Genomic DNA, 15,126 nt, shown 5'->3' with positions numbered 1-15,126 from the left:
TTTCTGAACTCTGAGGATATTTAGGGTCAGGATCCATCAGGCCCTACACTATTGTTGCACGCATGTCTGTGTCCTCCATCAGGGCGGGGCTGTCTCATTCCTAGCATAGATGGCAAGAGAGCATGCTTGTGTGACACAGTGCTTCCTCAGCATGGTCTCCTTCGAGGACTTCAGAAGCCAGGACAGAGCAGGCTCCACAGCACAGGCCTGTTCACCACAGTCCTTGGAGGCTGAAGCAGGATTTAAGGAAAGCCTGGGCTATGTCTAAGTCTCCATCGAAAGAGAAGGGGGATGGGGATGCTAGGGTATGGGTGTAGCTCAGTTGGTACTTGCCTAGCATGTACAAAGCCCTGAGTCTGAGTCCCAGGATGATACAAACTGGGTGTGGTGTGGCTCATTCCTGCGATCCTAGCTCTGGAGAGGTAGATGCAGGAAGATGAGTTCAGAATCATTGTTGGCCACATATCAAGTTGGAGATCAGCCTGGGGTACATGCAACCTTAAAAAGAAGATGAAAAAGAAAATTAGCCAGGCGGTCGTGGCGCACACCTTTAATTCCAGGACTCAGGAGGCAGAGGCAGGTGGATCTCTGTGAGTTTGAGGCCAGCTACAGAGCAAGTTTCAGGACAGCCAGGGCTACACAGAGAAACCTTCTCTGAGAGAGAGAGAGAGAGAGAGAGAGAGAGAGAGAGAGAGAGAGAGGGAGGGAGGAGAGAAAATAAGAGGAGAAACTAGAATAGTTTTGCAGTCTCAGAAGTTGAATGCTTTGACTCTCACATCTCAGGCCCTTCCTGGGCTGTTTGCCTTGCCTTCCTCCAGCCTTCCCCCATTCCCTGGACACTCAGAGTCACAGTGGGAATCCCTTCTCCACTGATGATCCCTCCCTGAGGTAGATGTACCACCTGCTTTTGTCTTGCTCTTCATGCCCTCACCTTCCGTCAGCTAATGATTATTCAGGGCACTTGGCCAGCTGTCCCTGTCCCAAATCTGTAAAAGTTCTCTTCCGGGCAAGGGTCATGAGAGGTATGCCACAGCCACATGACTTCTGGCTTTACTCTCTCCACTGTCTTGGTCCTATTATTCTGAAAAGTTCACGGTGTACCTCGTCACCAGCTTATCTGAACATAGACCTGGGCAGAAAGGTAAGTGCTATGTCTCTGCCCTAGGTAGACGGTGGCCGCCGGTCCCACCTACTTAGTTTTGGTTGCCTTTCCCTCCCTTCCTGCTGCCACTGGCTTTCTCCTTGGATGCTGCCACCTGCCCTCATCTGTACTCAGCCAGGACCTTGGACCCTTTACCAAGTAGAAAGTCTTGCATGTTGGGTCCAGTGGGACACACAGGCTGAATGAGGAACTGTTCCACCCTGCTTGCAGGTTTCATCCTCATGGCTGCCTCAAAACCACTCACTGCCCTGGATGGGGATCCTGTGGCTGTGGAGGCCTTGCTCCGGGATGTGTTTGGGATTGTCGTAGATGAGGCCATTCGGAAAGGGACCAGTGCCTCCGAGAAGGTGGGACTTTTTCCTTCCTCCTCCTCCCATCATCTTGTAAACTTGACTCCAGTGAGTTCACCCATGTCCCTCGTGTGCCTCAATATCTGCGCTCTGGATCTTGCTTACATCCTTCATTTCCCCTTGCTTGGGTACACTTGGGAAAGAAAGCATTCTTGACCTATATTTATTGGGAGTTGGTGATGCCTTGCATCTGTTACATTATGGTTGGATCTCAGCCATGGTCTAAAATCCCTGCGTCTCGGCTGCTCCTCCTAGGTCTGTGAATGGAAGGAGCCTGAGGAGCTGAAGCAGCTGCTGGATTTGGAGCTGCAGAGCCAGGGCGAGTCTCGGGAGCGGATCCTGGAGCGCTGCCGGGCGGTGATTCACTACAGTGTCAAGACTGGTGTGCCTGGGGACCTGGCGGGAGGGGTTTCTGGCCCCAGTACCCAGCTCCACCCTGAGACCCCTGCCTGCTCCCCCTTCTCCAGGTCACCCTCGGTTCTTCAACCAGCTCTTCTCAGGGTTAGATCCCCACGCTCTGGCTGGCCGCATCATCACAGAAACCCTCAATACCAGCCAGTGAGCCATTGAGTGTCCTCTTTCTGCAGAGGACTTGGGTTTGCTGGGGACGTGTCATCTGGGTAGAAGAGGATATTGGTCTCTGCCCCTTGCCACTGTTTTCTACAAATGCCTCTTGACAGAATGTTCTCCCTCCTGTCTGTCCTTTGGGCTTCTGTCGTCCAACCTCCTCTTGCCTCGTGACCCCATGTTTTCTCATGGGAGCTCTCTGGTTCTTTGACACCCGCCAATTTCTCTCTTGGGTTCCCTCACCCCCTCTGAGTCCCCTAGTTTAAAGACTTGGCTGGGCAGTACCTGCACCTCAGCCTTCTCACTGATGTCCTCTGGCAGGTACACATACGAGATTGCCCCTGTGTTTGTACTCATGGAAGAGGAGGTGCTGAAGAAACTCCGTGCCCTGGTGGGCTGGAACTCTGGGGATGGGGTCTTCTGTCCTGGTATGTGAGAAGGGGCGATTCTTGGGTCTTTGTAAAGGTCTTCCTCCTCTGCTTTCTCCTGTTCTGTGCAACTAGTATGGAGGCTATGGCTGTTTCCTCTCTGGTTCCACTGGGCTGGACCTTGGAGAGGCTTCCCAGGCCCCTTTATCCTGGCCTTGGCCAGAAATGCTCTGGAGGCCATCATGGGAAAAGTGACCCTAGTGGGCAGCTCAGGGTGTGTAGGGGGCGTCTTCTGATCCTGGGCCTCTTCTGGTTCCTGTGCTGTTTGTGAATCCTGGGAATTCATGGCTCGGGAGCTAATGTGATGCCTGCTTCTTTGATCAGTTCTGGGTAGAAGGGTCAGGGGAAGGAAACTCAAGCCTTGACTCACCACCTTCCTACCACCCGCTCTCTGTGACAGGTGGCTCCATCTCCAACATGTATGCCATGAACCTGGCCCGTTATCAGCGCTACCCAGACTGCAAGCAGAGAGGCCTCCGGGCGCTGCCACCCTTGGCCCTCTTCACATCAAAGGAGGTAGGGAAGAGTCACGGCCTAACCCTGACTCCTGAGTCTAATCTTCAGCCAGCTCAGTCAGAGACCCTACAAGTCTTCCTGCCCTCCAGTGGGTGTGCTTCCTTCCAAGGAGGCCAAATATGTGTGCATACTCATTTTTGCCTTCTTGGAAGTAGGGTAAGACAAGTGCAGTAGATACAAGTTCACCATCCAGCAGCATGGACATCACCTGGGAGGTTACTGAAATGCCGTCTCAGGCCCCACCAGCTCTGAGTCTTCATTTAACTCAGATCCAACACAATCCCTTCACATGAACCTTGAAAGCCCTGGCCATAAGGTCCCATCAGTTGCAGCCCACACAGCTTTGACCAGTCTCTGCCCTCCCCATCCTTATCACCTGGGCCGCAGCTCCAGTCAGCTCAGGTCATGCTAACTTGCCCTCTGCATTCTTCCACAGTGCCACTACTCCATCAGTAAGGGAGCTGCTTTTCTGGGACTTGGCACTGACAGTGTCCGAGTGGTCAAGGCTGATGAGAGGTGAAGGTCCTTCTGCCGACATGGCCCTGACCCAGCTTGGCACAGTGTGTCACCTACTGATGAAAATGCTCTGGCCTCAGGCCCTTATCCCTGGTGCACCTCTCCTGCCTACTCTTCTTTCAGAATTATGCTGCTCCTGCTTCCCGGTGCCCACTTGCATCCCCAGCCTGTGCTCTGAGGTGTCAGTGTGTACCATGGCCCCTGTATTGCTTCTTTGGCTTACCCGGCGGTGTTGGTGACCTCTCCTGGTCTGGAGTACCCTGCACTTTGTCCACTCACGCGGTTTTCTTTTACAGAGGGAAAATGATCCCTGAGGATCTGGAGAGGCAGATTAGTCTGGCCGAGGCTGAGGTGAGTGAGGTCACTGGGTTGTGGGGCAGGCCCTTCTCCCCTCATGAAAGGTGGTTTGGGTTCTTCCTGCTCAAGATACTGCTCATCCACTCCTTTATTTCTACACCTGTTAGGGGACTCTGCAGAGACTTGCAGGTGGGTTAGGTTCTGAATTTCCAAGGGAATCCCAAGCAGCCCTGTGGGGGCATGGTAGGTGCCCGAGGCATACATAATGTGGAAGGTTTCTGTGGACTGAGAGTCAGTACAGGGAGACACTGAGAAGGATGTGCAGGCTTTGATGAGCGTTGATGCCATGGGGGAGAAGGTGGGCCGTTATTTCTTGCTTCCAAGTGGGGTGTGTTTGGTACCATGCATAGTTTTAAAATATATCTGTCTGCAAATTCAGAGATCCTCTGTACAGAGAATTGTTATTAATTATCACAAGCTCATAGACTTCTGTGCATGAGGACATTTACTGGAACAAAGTATAAAATGAAAACAATTTAATGCCCATTGGTAGATGTCGTTGTGTGTCCCATCACGGGTGTGTGGGTTCACATGGGTCTGTGGAATGAAGACTCAGAGGTATCTTAAGGATGAATCTAGCCTTTCATGACTGCAGGGCGGTCCAGCCTCGAAGGACTGAAGCACTTTCCCTTCGCCCAGGGCATTTTTATTTACTCTCTTTACAGTTTAGCCAGTTAATGTCTGTACCTTCAAAGCAACCTGGAAGGATCTCCCAGAGACCAAATGCCAAGTGCAAATTCCTTGAGTTCTTAGGTACCTGGGTTTTGCATAGTCCTTTGATCCTTGGGGGACTCTGATCCTTGACTCTCAGACAAGATTCACATAGGGCAATAAGAGAAACAAACAAAAGGTGTGGTTAAACCAAAGAAGGATTAGGGCTAGACGCTACACTCTGGAACCAGGCCAGGAGCTCAGCAGGAATGCACTACAGGTAGATAAGATAAATTACAACAGGTCTGTTTGGTCAGTTTCTTCCTCTGTGCAATGGATGTACTACCGAAGTCACTACGTAAGGCTGTTGTAAGGATTAAATTAATTAGTGTGCAGAGTGCTTAGACTTGCTCTTGGACATGGATACACCAGACGGACATTAGCTGCTGTCTTTGAACTCAGTATGTGGCTCATGTTGGCCTCAAGCTTGATCTCGCTGCCTTAGCTCACTTGGTGCTGTCATTACAAGGTGTGGGGGGCCACCACACAACTGTTGCCATCTTCATCATCATCGCCATGTACCACAATTCTCTCCACCCCTGGTCTGGGCAGCCAGTGACCAGCACAGTGCCTCTGAGCTTCTTTATCCTGGAATTAGGAATAATTCTGTGTGCCAGTCCTGGCTGTCCTGGAACTTGCTTTGTAGAAAGGCTGACCTTGAACTCACTGAGATCTGCTTACCTTTGCTCCTGCCTCCAACGCTCTGGGATCAAAGGCATGCTCCACCATCGCCTGACTTTAATTCTGGCCTTTTGCAAAGAATTTCTTTTTCTTAGTATAATGTCCTCAAGTTCACCTGTGTTCATTCCTTTTTATGGTTGAATAATTTTCATGATATGGTTTTGCTACATTTTATATATCCATTTCCCAGCTGATGGACCTTTGAGTGATTTCCACTTTTAGCAACTGCCAGTAATGCTGCTGTGAACATCTGTGCCCAGGCTTTGATGTGCGCATGCTTGCCACTGCCTCCCAAACACTGGGATTAAAGGCCTGAGCCACCACCACCTGGAGCTTGCCTTTCTTTTTCTTTCTTTTTTCTTTACTTTTCTTTCTTTTTTTCTCTTTCTTTTTTGGTTGTATATCTAGGAGTGGAATTGCCTATTTATTCATTGAGGGAGTGCTAACCTGTTTTCTCTTTTCCTTCTGGAGAAGAAACAGTTTTCTCCTCTTTTTAAAGAAAAAAAAGTTTCATGGCTCAGTGGTTAAGAGCACTGGTTGCTCTTCCAGAGGACGCAGGTTCAATTCCCAGCACCCATATAGCAGCTCACAACTACCTGAAACTCCAGTTCCAGGGGATCTGTACTCTACAGACACTGCATGCACATGACTACACAGACATACATGCAGACAAAATACACACAAAATAAAAATTAACTAATTAACAAAAAATTTCTTTATTTTTTGAGACTTTCATACGTGCATACAGTATTTTGATCATATTAACCCCCAGTCTGCCCCATGACTCCTTCCGTGCGCTGAGCCTTTCCCCATTTCCTCCCAACTGCATGTCTTTCGTTATGCTTTAAATTAATCTTCGTCTTTATATACGGTTGTTTTGCCTGCATATATATATAGTCATGTGCATGCCTGGTGCCTGCACAGGCCAAAAGAGAGCATGAGATTCTCTAGAGCTGGAGTTACAGATGGTTCAGAGCAGCCATGCGGGTGCTGGGTACCAACCTACCGCAAGAGCCACGGGTGCTCTTAACTGCCGGCCTCTCTCCAGTCCACCTCTCTTTTTGAAAAGAGCTATTTAAAAAAAAAATATATATATATATATATATATGTATATATATATATGTATGTATGTATGTATGTATGTATGTATGTATGTATGTATGTATATAAAATGTTCACAGAAGAGAGTGCCAGACCTCATTACAGATGGTTGTGAGCCACCATGTGGTCACCATGTGGGTGCTGGGAATTGAACTCAGGACCTTTGGAAGAGCTGTGGGCACTCTTAACCTCTGAGCCATCTCTCCAGCCCCTGAAAAGAGCTTTTTTTTTTTGCCAGAGCTGAGGACCAAACCCAGGGCCTTGCGCTTGCTAGGCAAGCCCTCTACCACTGAGCTAAATCCGCAACTCTAAGAGCTATTTTTAAAGTTTATTTATTTATATTTTATGTGGATGGGTGTTTTGCCTGCATGTATATCTGTGTAGTGTGTACATGCAGTGCATACAGAGTCCAGATCCCCTGGAACTGTAGTTACAGACAGTCATGAGCTGCCATGTGGGTGCTGGGAATTGAACCTGGGTCCTCTGGAAGAGCAGCCAGTGCTCTTAGCCATCTCTCCAGCCCCAGTGTTTTTATAGTTCAATGATATGTTTGTGTGTGGGTGTGTGCAAACGAGTGTAGCCACTTGTAGAGTCCAAAGGCATCAAGACACCCCTGGAGTGAAGAAGCCACAGGCGGCTGTGAGCTACCTGACATGGGTGCTGGAACTGAACTCAGTCACCAGCCGATGTCCTCTTCATCTCGTCACTGTTGTTGTTGTTATATAGTAGTGACTGGTCCCACTTTATGCTCCCTTTGGAGTTTGGTTCCAAGTTCCACACCCTTAAAGAAAATAGACCCTCCTCTCAGAAGCTGTCAACTGTTGGTACTTCCCAGCTAGGACTAGGGATTCCTAACCTGTTTTCTTCCTTCCTTCCTCCCTCCCTCCCTCCCTTCCTTTCCTTCTTTTCTTCGTTCTCTCTCTCTCCTTCCCTCCCTCCCTCCTTCTCTCTTTCTTTCCTTTCTACCATCCTTTCTTACTTGTTTTTGTTTTTTGCTTTTGAGACTTCCTCTGTGTAGCCCTGCTTGTCTTGGAATTCACTTTGTAAACCAGATTGACCTCAAACTCACAGAAATCCTCCTGCCTCTGCCTCCCAAGTGCTGGGATTAAAGGTGTGCTCTACCGCCGCCCGGCGTAGTTTCATTTTCATTTCCTTATTTAATTAATGATATTGAGAATCTTGTCATGTGCTTATCAGATATGTATCTATCATCATAACAGATATTACCTATCATATTTACTGTGTGTGTGTGTGTGTGTGTGTGTGTGTGTGTGTGTGTGTGTGTGTGTTCAGGAGCCAATGGAGATCAGAAAAGGATGTCAGGTCTCCTGGAGCTGGAGTTACAGGTGGTAAGCCATCATGTGGGTGCTGGGAACCGAACCTGGGTCCTCTGCAAGAGCAGTGAGTTCCCTTAACTATTGAACCATCTCTCCACCTCACTCATTTTATTTTGATAGATTGTTTTTATTAGCGTAATGAGGACCGACTCTCATAGATCCTTATAAAACGACTTTGTGTTTGCTGTTCCAGAGGTCAACAGGAGTATCGGTAAAATCAATTCAGGAGGTGAGAGAGCAGTGGGGTAGGACACCCTCAGGCACGGAGCTTGAGACTGAAGGGAGAAGAGGCATGCATCTGGTGGTGGCCAGACAAGAACATTCCGAGCTTGAGCTGGCGCTGACCCTGGAGAGCTGAGAGCCTACTTTCCTTCCACTCCCCATGCAGCCCTCCCCATCTAGGTGGACTTTCTTGGGGCAGGTGCTGCCTTTGACTCCACTCTGTCATCGAGAGGACATTTGGAAGTGTGCAGATCTGCTTTTCCTTTGTTTTGTGACAGTGGCTGGAGCCGTCACTACCTTTGTAGAGGCAGTCCAGAGTACTGCGACTTGGATATGTGATTTGAGTATGTCTGAAAGTTTGTGTGTTAAAACTTGATTTCTGGGGTTGGGGATTTAGCTCAGTGGTAGAGCCATGGCCTAGCAAGCGCAAGGCCCTGGGTTCGGTCCTCAGCTCCGACCAAAAAAAACAAAAAACAAAAAACAAAAAAACAAAAAAACTTGATTTCTGTTGGGTGGCAGAAGCACACACCTTTAATCCCAGCACTTGGAGGCCGAGGCAGGCAGATCTGAGTTCAAGGCCAGCCTGATCTACATAGCGAGTTCCAAGACACCAAGGCTACACAGAGAAACCCTGTCCGAAAAAACTAAAACAGCAACAAACAACAACAATAACAAAACAAAACAACAACAAAACCCTTAATTTCTACTGTATATATTTGTTGTTTGATTATCTGTTCATCCAGCAATCAGTTTTTTTTCTTTTTTTCTTTTTCTTTTTTTCCAGAGCTGAGGATCGAACCCAGGGCCTTGCGCTTGCTAGGAAAGTGCTCTACCACTGAGCTAAATCCCCAAACCCCAGCAGCAATCAGTTTTGAGTTGCTTCTACACTTTAGCTATTGCAAATAATGCTGTTTTGGACAACTACCTCTTTAAGACCCTGCGATTAGTCTGCTTTTAGTTAGTACAGTGAAGTACCTGAGGCGGGTAACTTAATAAAGAAAAGAGGTTTATTTTGGCTCCCAGTTCTGGTCCAAGGTTCAAGGCTTAAATCTGGTGATGGCCTTCTTGCTGGCAGAGCACCGAGTCAGTACAGGACATCACAGGGACCAGGTGTGGGTGTCTCCTCTGGTCTCCCCCTCTTACTCAACTATAGAGGTGACCATAAGAGCCACCTGGTGACCTTAAGTAAGCCCAGTCACCCCACTCCCACCCCAGGCATCACAGTTGGATCAAATTTCTACTCTCTTAATAGTTCACAGTGACACACTAAAACCATACCGAGACCATAGCACTCTCCGATTGCGTTGGAGAATTCATACCAGAAGTGGAACCTACTGATAATTCCATTTTTATTTAATTAATTAATTAATTTATTTTTTGAGTCAAGGTCCTATTGTGTAGCCCAACTTGGCTTCAGACTTGGAGTGATCCTCCTGTCTCAGCGTCTTAAGTAAAAACACTGTTACTTCTGGTCTTCCTGCTGCCCACCCCGCCCCTGCCTCGGTTCCTTGTGCTTTGGATATTGTTATCTTTTTTTTTTTTTTTTTGGCTTTTCGAGACAGGGGTTTCTCTGTGTAGCTTTGCACCTTTCCTGGCACTCACTTGGTAGCCCAGGCTGGCCTTGAACTTACAGAGATCTGCCTGGCTCTGCTTCCCGAGTGCTGGGATTAAAGGTGTGCACCACCACCGCCTGGATGGATATTGTATCTTATTTAAACAAAAAGCACAAAGTTTCTTTTAATATTTTAAGTGTTTTATACTTTTAATTATTTAAAAAATTTAAAGGTTCATTTTAATTATGTGTATATATGTCTGTGTGTGGGTGTGCATGTGAGTGCAGTGCCCGTGGAGACCAGAGAGGGTGTTGGATTGTCTGGAGCTTGAGTTACAGGTAGTTATAAGTCATTCATTGTGGGATGCTGAGGTTAAACTCAGGTCTGCTGGGAGCAGCAAATGTTCATAACTGCTGAGCCATCTGCCCAGGTCCTTATAATTTACATTAATTTTGATTTTATTTTTTGATTACAGTGTCTAAGTATGTAGCCCTCGATGGCCTTGAACCCAAAGATGCCCACCTGACTCTGCCCTCTCAAGTGCTGAGATTAAAGGCATGCACCACCACCACACACACACACACACACACACACACACACACAGGGCATAATTTAAATTCTTACAGTTAGGTCTCTTTTTTTAGACAGAGTCCTGTGTAACCCAGGGCGGCCTTGAACTCCTGATCCTCCTGCCTCTGAATCCAAGTGCCAGGATTACAGAGTGTGGAGCCACACCTCAGTCTTTGACTTTTTGTAACTTTGGTTTTGTGTGTATGTGTTTCGTACTGGCGATGGAACCTAGGGCATTGAACGTTCCAAGTGAATGCTCCATCACCGAACTATCCCCAGAGCTCTCTTTGGGGACTTTAATTAACTGATTGATGTTTTTTTTTTTTTTTTTGAGAGAGAGGGTTTCTCCTTGTAGCCCTGGCTGGCTTTGAACTGACAATCCTCCTCAGCTGCTTGAATAGCTTTGATGATAGGCTAGTACCACCAGGCCTGGCTACAGGAGATTATTTTCTTAGTTTCTTTTGTCTCTTTTGAGACAGGATCTCACTATGTATCTCTGGCTGTCCTGAGCTCTCCATGTAGACCAGGCTGGCCTCAAAATCACAGAGATCCTCCTGCCTCTGCTTCCCAAGTGCTGGGATTGCAGGTGTGCACCGTCAGTGCCTGCTTCTTGGTTTCATTTTGTGTTCATGTTCCTTTGTGTGCATTCACAGTTGCCTGATGTGTTTTGTTTTTGCTGTTTGCTTTTTGTGTGGTTGGTTTTGGAGATTCTGCTTAAGACCTCAGGTGAGCTAGGTAAGTGCTCATGCACTGAGCTATCTCAATCTCCAGCTCTAGTTGGTTTTATGCATTCTGTTTGTGGGGAGGAAGTATTTGTAAACTGGTACTATTTTTTAATTTTAATTTTATTTTTATTTGTATGTGTGGTTTGCCTGTATGTATATCTATATGCCATGTGTGTGTCTGGTGCCCAGGGAGGCCAGAAGAGGGTGCTGAATCTCCTGAGAATGGAGTTACAGATAGTTGTGAGCTGTCATGTGGGAGCTTGAACCTGGATTCTCTGGAAGAGCAGCCAATGCTTTTATTGCTTTAAGATTTATTTTTATTTTATGTATGTGTGGGTCCTCTGGAAGAGCAGCTGGTTCTGTGTTCTTAACTGCTGAGCTATCTTTCCAACCCAATAGTGTTCCATTTTTAAATGTTTGATAGAATTCGTTAGTGAAGCTGTCTGTGCTTGTCCTTCTCTTTGGGGTAGGCTAAGGTTTTTTAATTACTAATCTGATGTTGGTATGAACTTTGTAATGTGGGGCTTTTCAGTATGCCTTTTCAGTAAGACATTCCATGCTTATGTTTGTGTGTGCGTGTGTCCTGGTGTGCACGTGGAACTCTAACATCACCCTCTGGTGTTGCTCTCCAGGATCCTTCCACCTTGCTTTTTGAGATGATCTTTACTGCCTGGAGCTCACCAGCTAAGCTAGGCTGGCTGGCCAGCAAGTCCCAGCTCCTACCTATCTCTTGTCTCCCCAGAGCTGGGTTTACAGGCTAGAGGGTGTGTGTGTGTGTGTGTGTGTGTGTGTGTGTGTGTGTGTGTTTACATAGATTCTGGGAATCAAACTTAGGTTAAAGGTAGTTAACTTTACTGACTGAGCTGTCTGCCCAGCCCCACACTAAAAGTGGAAGATCACATGGAAACGGGTGGACCTAGGTTCTGCTGTATCTGTATATCCCAGTATCTCTGCCCGCAGATTGCAGAGGAGGTTGGTGCAGGGCTGGGGACAGGCGTGCAGAGAGCTCAGGGCACATCACCAGCGTCTGAACAGCTTTAACGATGACTCTGCCACTTCTCTCTCCTCTACGTTTTGGCAACAGGGCTCTGTGCCATTTCTGGTCAGTGCCACCTCTGGTACCACCGTGCTAGGGGCCTTTGACCCTCTGGATGCGATTGCTGATGTTTGCCAGCGTCACGGATTATGGTTACATGTGGATGTGAGTGAGACTCGGGTCGAGGGGGTAGGGTGGGCTCCACTGAGGCCAAGACCCACGCTGTTCCTCCTGCTCCACAGGCTGCCTGGGGTGGGAGCGTCCTGCTGTCCCGGACACACAGGCATCTCCTGGATGGGATCCAGAGGTGCATACAGCCTCCTTCCCGAATCCCTCCCTTCAAATCTTTGGTCCTCACAATAGTCACAAACTAGGGAGACTGGGGAGGGGTGGGATGAAAGCTGAAAAGATGACTGATTGATGGTTAGAGGGAGGGCAGGCATGGGACTGGGTAGCTGGAAGGGGAGGAAGGTTCTGCTAGGTAGTTGGAGGAAGCACCACTCACCCAGCTTTGCTCTGTCTCACCCAGGGCTGACTCCGTGGCCTGGAACCCTCACAAGCTTCTCGGTGCAGGGCTACAGTGCTCTGCTCTTCTTCTCCGGGACACCTCGGTGGGTCTCACCCCAGACCCCCCCCTCCTTAGCCCTGTTTCACCATAGAGGAATCCAGCCTGAATGTGTTCCCTTTACCCTCCCAACTGAAACCAAGTGTCATGCTCCCATGCACCCAGTGGCTTGTTCTCATGTGACAGAAAGGGCTTCTAGCTCGTAGTTGCAGTCAGAAGGATCCTGGGCAGAATTTGGGAAGAGCTCTGGTGTTGGGAGCAACCCAGAGAGCGGTCAGGGTTGGCTGGCAGCTGTCCCCAGTGCTGCCCAGCTGCAGGGAGAGGGAAAGGGAGGCTCTGTTGAGACCCTCCCGTGTCGCCCTATAGGAAGTTGTACTCTGACGGCTCCTTCCCCACAGAACCTGCTCAAGCGCTGCCATGGGTCCCAGGCCAGCTACCTCTTCCAGCAGGACAAGTTCTATGATGTGGCTCTGGACACTGGAGACAAAGTGGTCCAGTGTGGCCGCCGTGTGGACTGTCTGAAGCTGTGGCTTATGTGGAAGGCACAGGGTGGGCAAGGGCTGGAACAGCGCATCAACCAGGCCTTTGCTCTCACCCAGTAAGTGTGGAAGGACCCCAGATCTCGTCCCTTCCAGTCTCCATTGGCGTCCTTGTGCCTCTGAGGGTCTCTGCCATTCCGCTGCCTCTGCCTGTCCTCAGTCTGTGCTTTCTCACCCTTTGTTCCCAGGTACCTGGTGGAGGAGATAAAAAATCGTGAAGGATTTGAGTTGGTCATGGAGGTAGGACTCCTGGGTCCTTTGAATGCCTGTCCCCCATTCCATACCTGAAGCCTCCTAAAGGACCAGGAGTGGACACAGGGAGACACTCCCTTCCTCGGCTCATGCCTTCCTCATTCCTCCCCTCAGCCTGAGTTTGTCAATGTGTGCTTCTGGTTTGTGCCTCCCAGCCTGCGTGGGAGGAAGGAGAGTCCAGATTACAGCGAGAGGCTGTCTCAGGTAGGTTTGCCCTCTGGGTGACCTAATTCTGGGGACTAAGCCACTGGTGTATTTCTGCCCTCTGCTGGCTGTGCCTGGCATAACATGTCCCAGCCTCGCTCTTGAGATGGCAAGCTCAGGAGAGCACCCCCTTGTCTCCCCCCCCCCCCCCCCCCCCTGGGGAGGATATGTTTCCGGAAAGTACGGGTGTTACCGGAGGAACTCACCTGTGTGCGGCACATAGGCATCTGTAGCTTTGCCTCTGTGCTGGGCATAGAACCTAGAAAGATCATCCCAGACGAGCTTTTAGAGGCAGGAAGATATGTCCTTATCCTTAAGAATGGATTAGTTCTGCAGCCAGGTGGTGCACACACCTTTAATCCCAGCACAGAGCCAGGTGGATTTCTGTGAGTTCAAGGCCAGCCTGGTCTACAGAGAGAGAGATCCAGGACAGGCACCAAAACTGCACTGAGAAACCCTGTCTCGAAAAACAAAACAAAAAAAGAATGGATTAGTTCTGGACGCCTTAGGAACCTGGAGCGGCACTAGCGCCCAGCCCTCCCGGCTGCAGACGAGGAGGAGCTTTTTATTTATACCTGTGTTCAAGGTGTTTTTGAAAGTTACCGCCAGGTCACATGGTACAGGTCAAACTATGTCAGGCACTAAGAGAGCAGAGAAGGAATTGAGGGTGAAGGCTTGAGATCCAGGAGGAGCAGTGCTGGGGATCAGAGGTGAGTCTGCTTGGGTGATGTTCCCGGCTCTTTCCTTGGAGAGAGGAGAGCGTGGAAGAAAGCAGAAACTCAGGCTGCATGTGGTGGAGAAGGGTGTGAGCGGTGAGTCTGCTGCGGAAGGCGGCAGGATGCGGGAGACAGCCTTCGGAGCCAGGTGGTCCAGGCAGCCGGACCAGCTGCTTCAGCGCCCCTCCTCACTCACAGGTGGCGCCCGTGCTCAAGGAGCGCATGGTGAAGAAGGGCTCCATGATGATTGGCTACCAGCCCCATGGGACCCGGGCCAACTTCTTTCGAATGGTGGTGGCCAACCCCACACTGGTCCAGGCCGATATGGACTTCCTTCTGTGCGAGCTGGAGCGTCTGGGCCAGGACCTGTGAACTGCTCCCTGAGTCCGCCTCACCTAAGCTCTGCATGGCCTCCTGGGTTCTCAAAAGCAACCTTTCTAGGACACTGTAGACCTGACTGTGTGTGCTTCCTCACACTAGCTCTCTTAGCTAAGTATTTACTATTAGGAGGGTGCTTAAATACACTACAGTTTGTTTTTATGAAATATGCTTTCATTAAGCTGGATGTGGTGGTGAATGCTTTTAATCCCAGCACTTGAGAGGCAGAGGCAGGAAGATCTCTGAGTTCAAGTCCAGCCTGGTCTACAGAGTGAGTTCCAAGACAGCCAGGGCGGCACAGAGAAAGCCTTGTCTCAAAAAAAAAAAAAAAAAAAAAGGAAATATTCTCTCATTGAATTTATGTTTACAGAGAATTTTTATTAATATGAGAGAAATTGTATGATACATTGAAAAAGTTCGATATGGGTTTATATAATTGTGGTATCTGAGTTATGATTAAAAAAAAATACATAGGAAAAGGCTGATGAATAACTGGTGAGGGTTAGTGTGTTTCCTTGGAATGGGACAATGGGCAGTTTCTAAATCTAACCTCTTGGACCTCTTGTGCCTCCCCATTTTATTATGCAACAAATATTACATACGTTTCAAATAGGACAATAAAGCTGAAGTTTCAATTATA

General features: G+C 48.7%; 1 protein-coding gene across 4 annotated transcripts in view; it reads left to right on the top strand.

The window, feature by feature from the left end:
• Window positions 1-15,126, top strand: part of Csad (cysteine sulfinic acid decarboxylase) — a 25,674-nt gene extending 10,548 nt beyond the window's left edge. For 3 of the 4 annotated variants that reach the window (XM_036209075.1, XM_036209074.1, XM_036209076.1), the window contains exons 2-15: window positions 1,373-1,509; window positions 1,768-1,894; window positions 1,980-2,070; window positions 2,401-2,507; window positions 2,908-3,023; window positions 3,460-3,539; window positions 3,836-3,890; window positions 11,881-11,997; window positions 12,075-12,139; window positions 12,362-12,443; window positions 12,796-12,995; window positions 13,125-13,176; window positions 13,303-13,392; window positions 14,307-15,126. In XM_036209075.1, coding sequence (XP_036064968.1) covers window positions 1,384-1,509; window positions 1,768-1,894; window positions 1,980-2,070; window positions 2,401-2,507; window positions 2,908-3,023; window positions 3,460-3,539; window positions 3,836-3,890; window positions 11,881-11,997; window positions 12,075-12,139; window positions 12,362-12,443; window positions 12,796-12,995; window positions 13,125-13,176; window positions 13,303-13,392; window positions 14,307-14,480 — 1,482 coding nt within the window. In that variant the 5' untranslated portion in view covers window positions 1,373-1,383 and the 3' untranslated portion in view covers window positions 14,481-15,126. The other variant, XM_036209077.1, reaches the window with a different exon arrangement.

Source organism: Onychomys torridus, chromosome 16 (genome assembly GCF_903995425.1).
Source record: "Onychomys torridus chromosome 16, mOncTor1.1, whole genome shotgun sequence".
Classification (NCBI taxonomy): Eukaryota; Metazoa; Chordata; class Mammalia; order Rodentia; family Cricetidae; genus Onychomys; species Onychomys torridus.
This window is presented reverse-complemented; position numbering and strand designations above follow the sequence as displayed.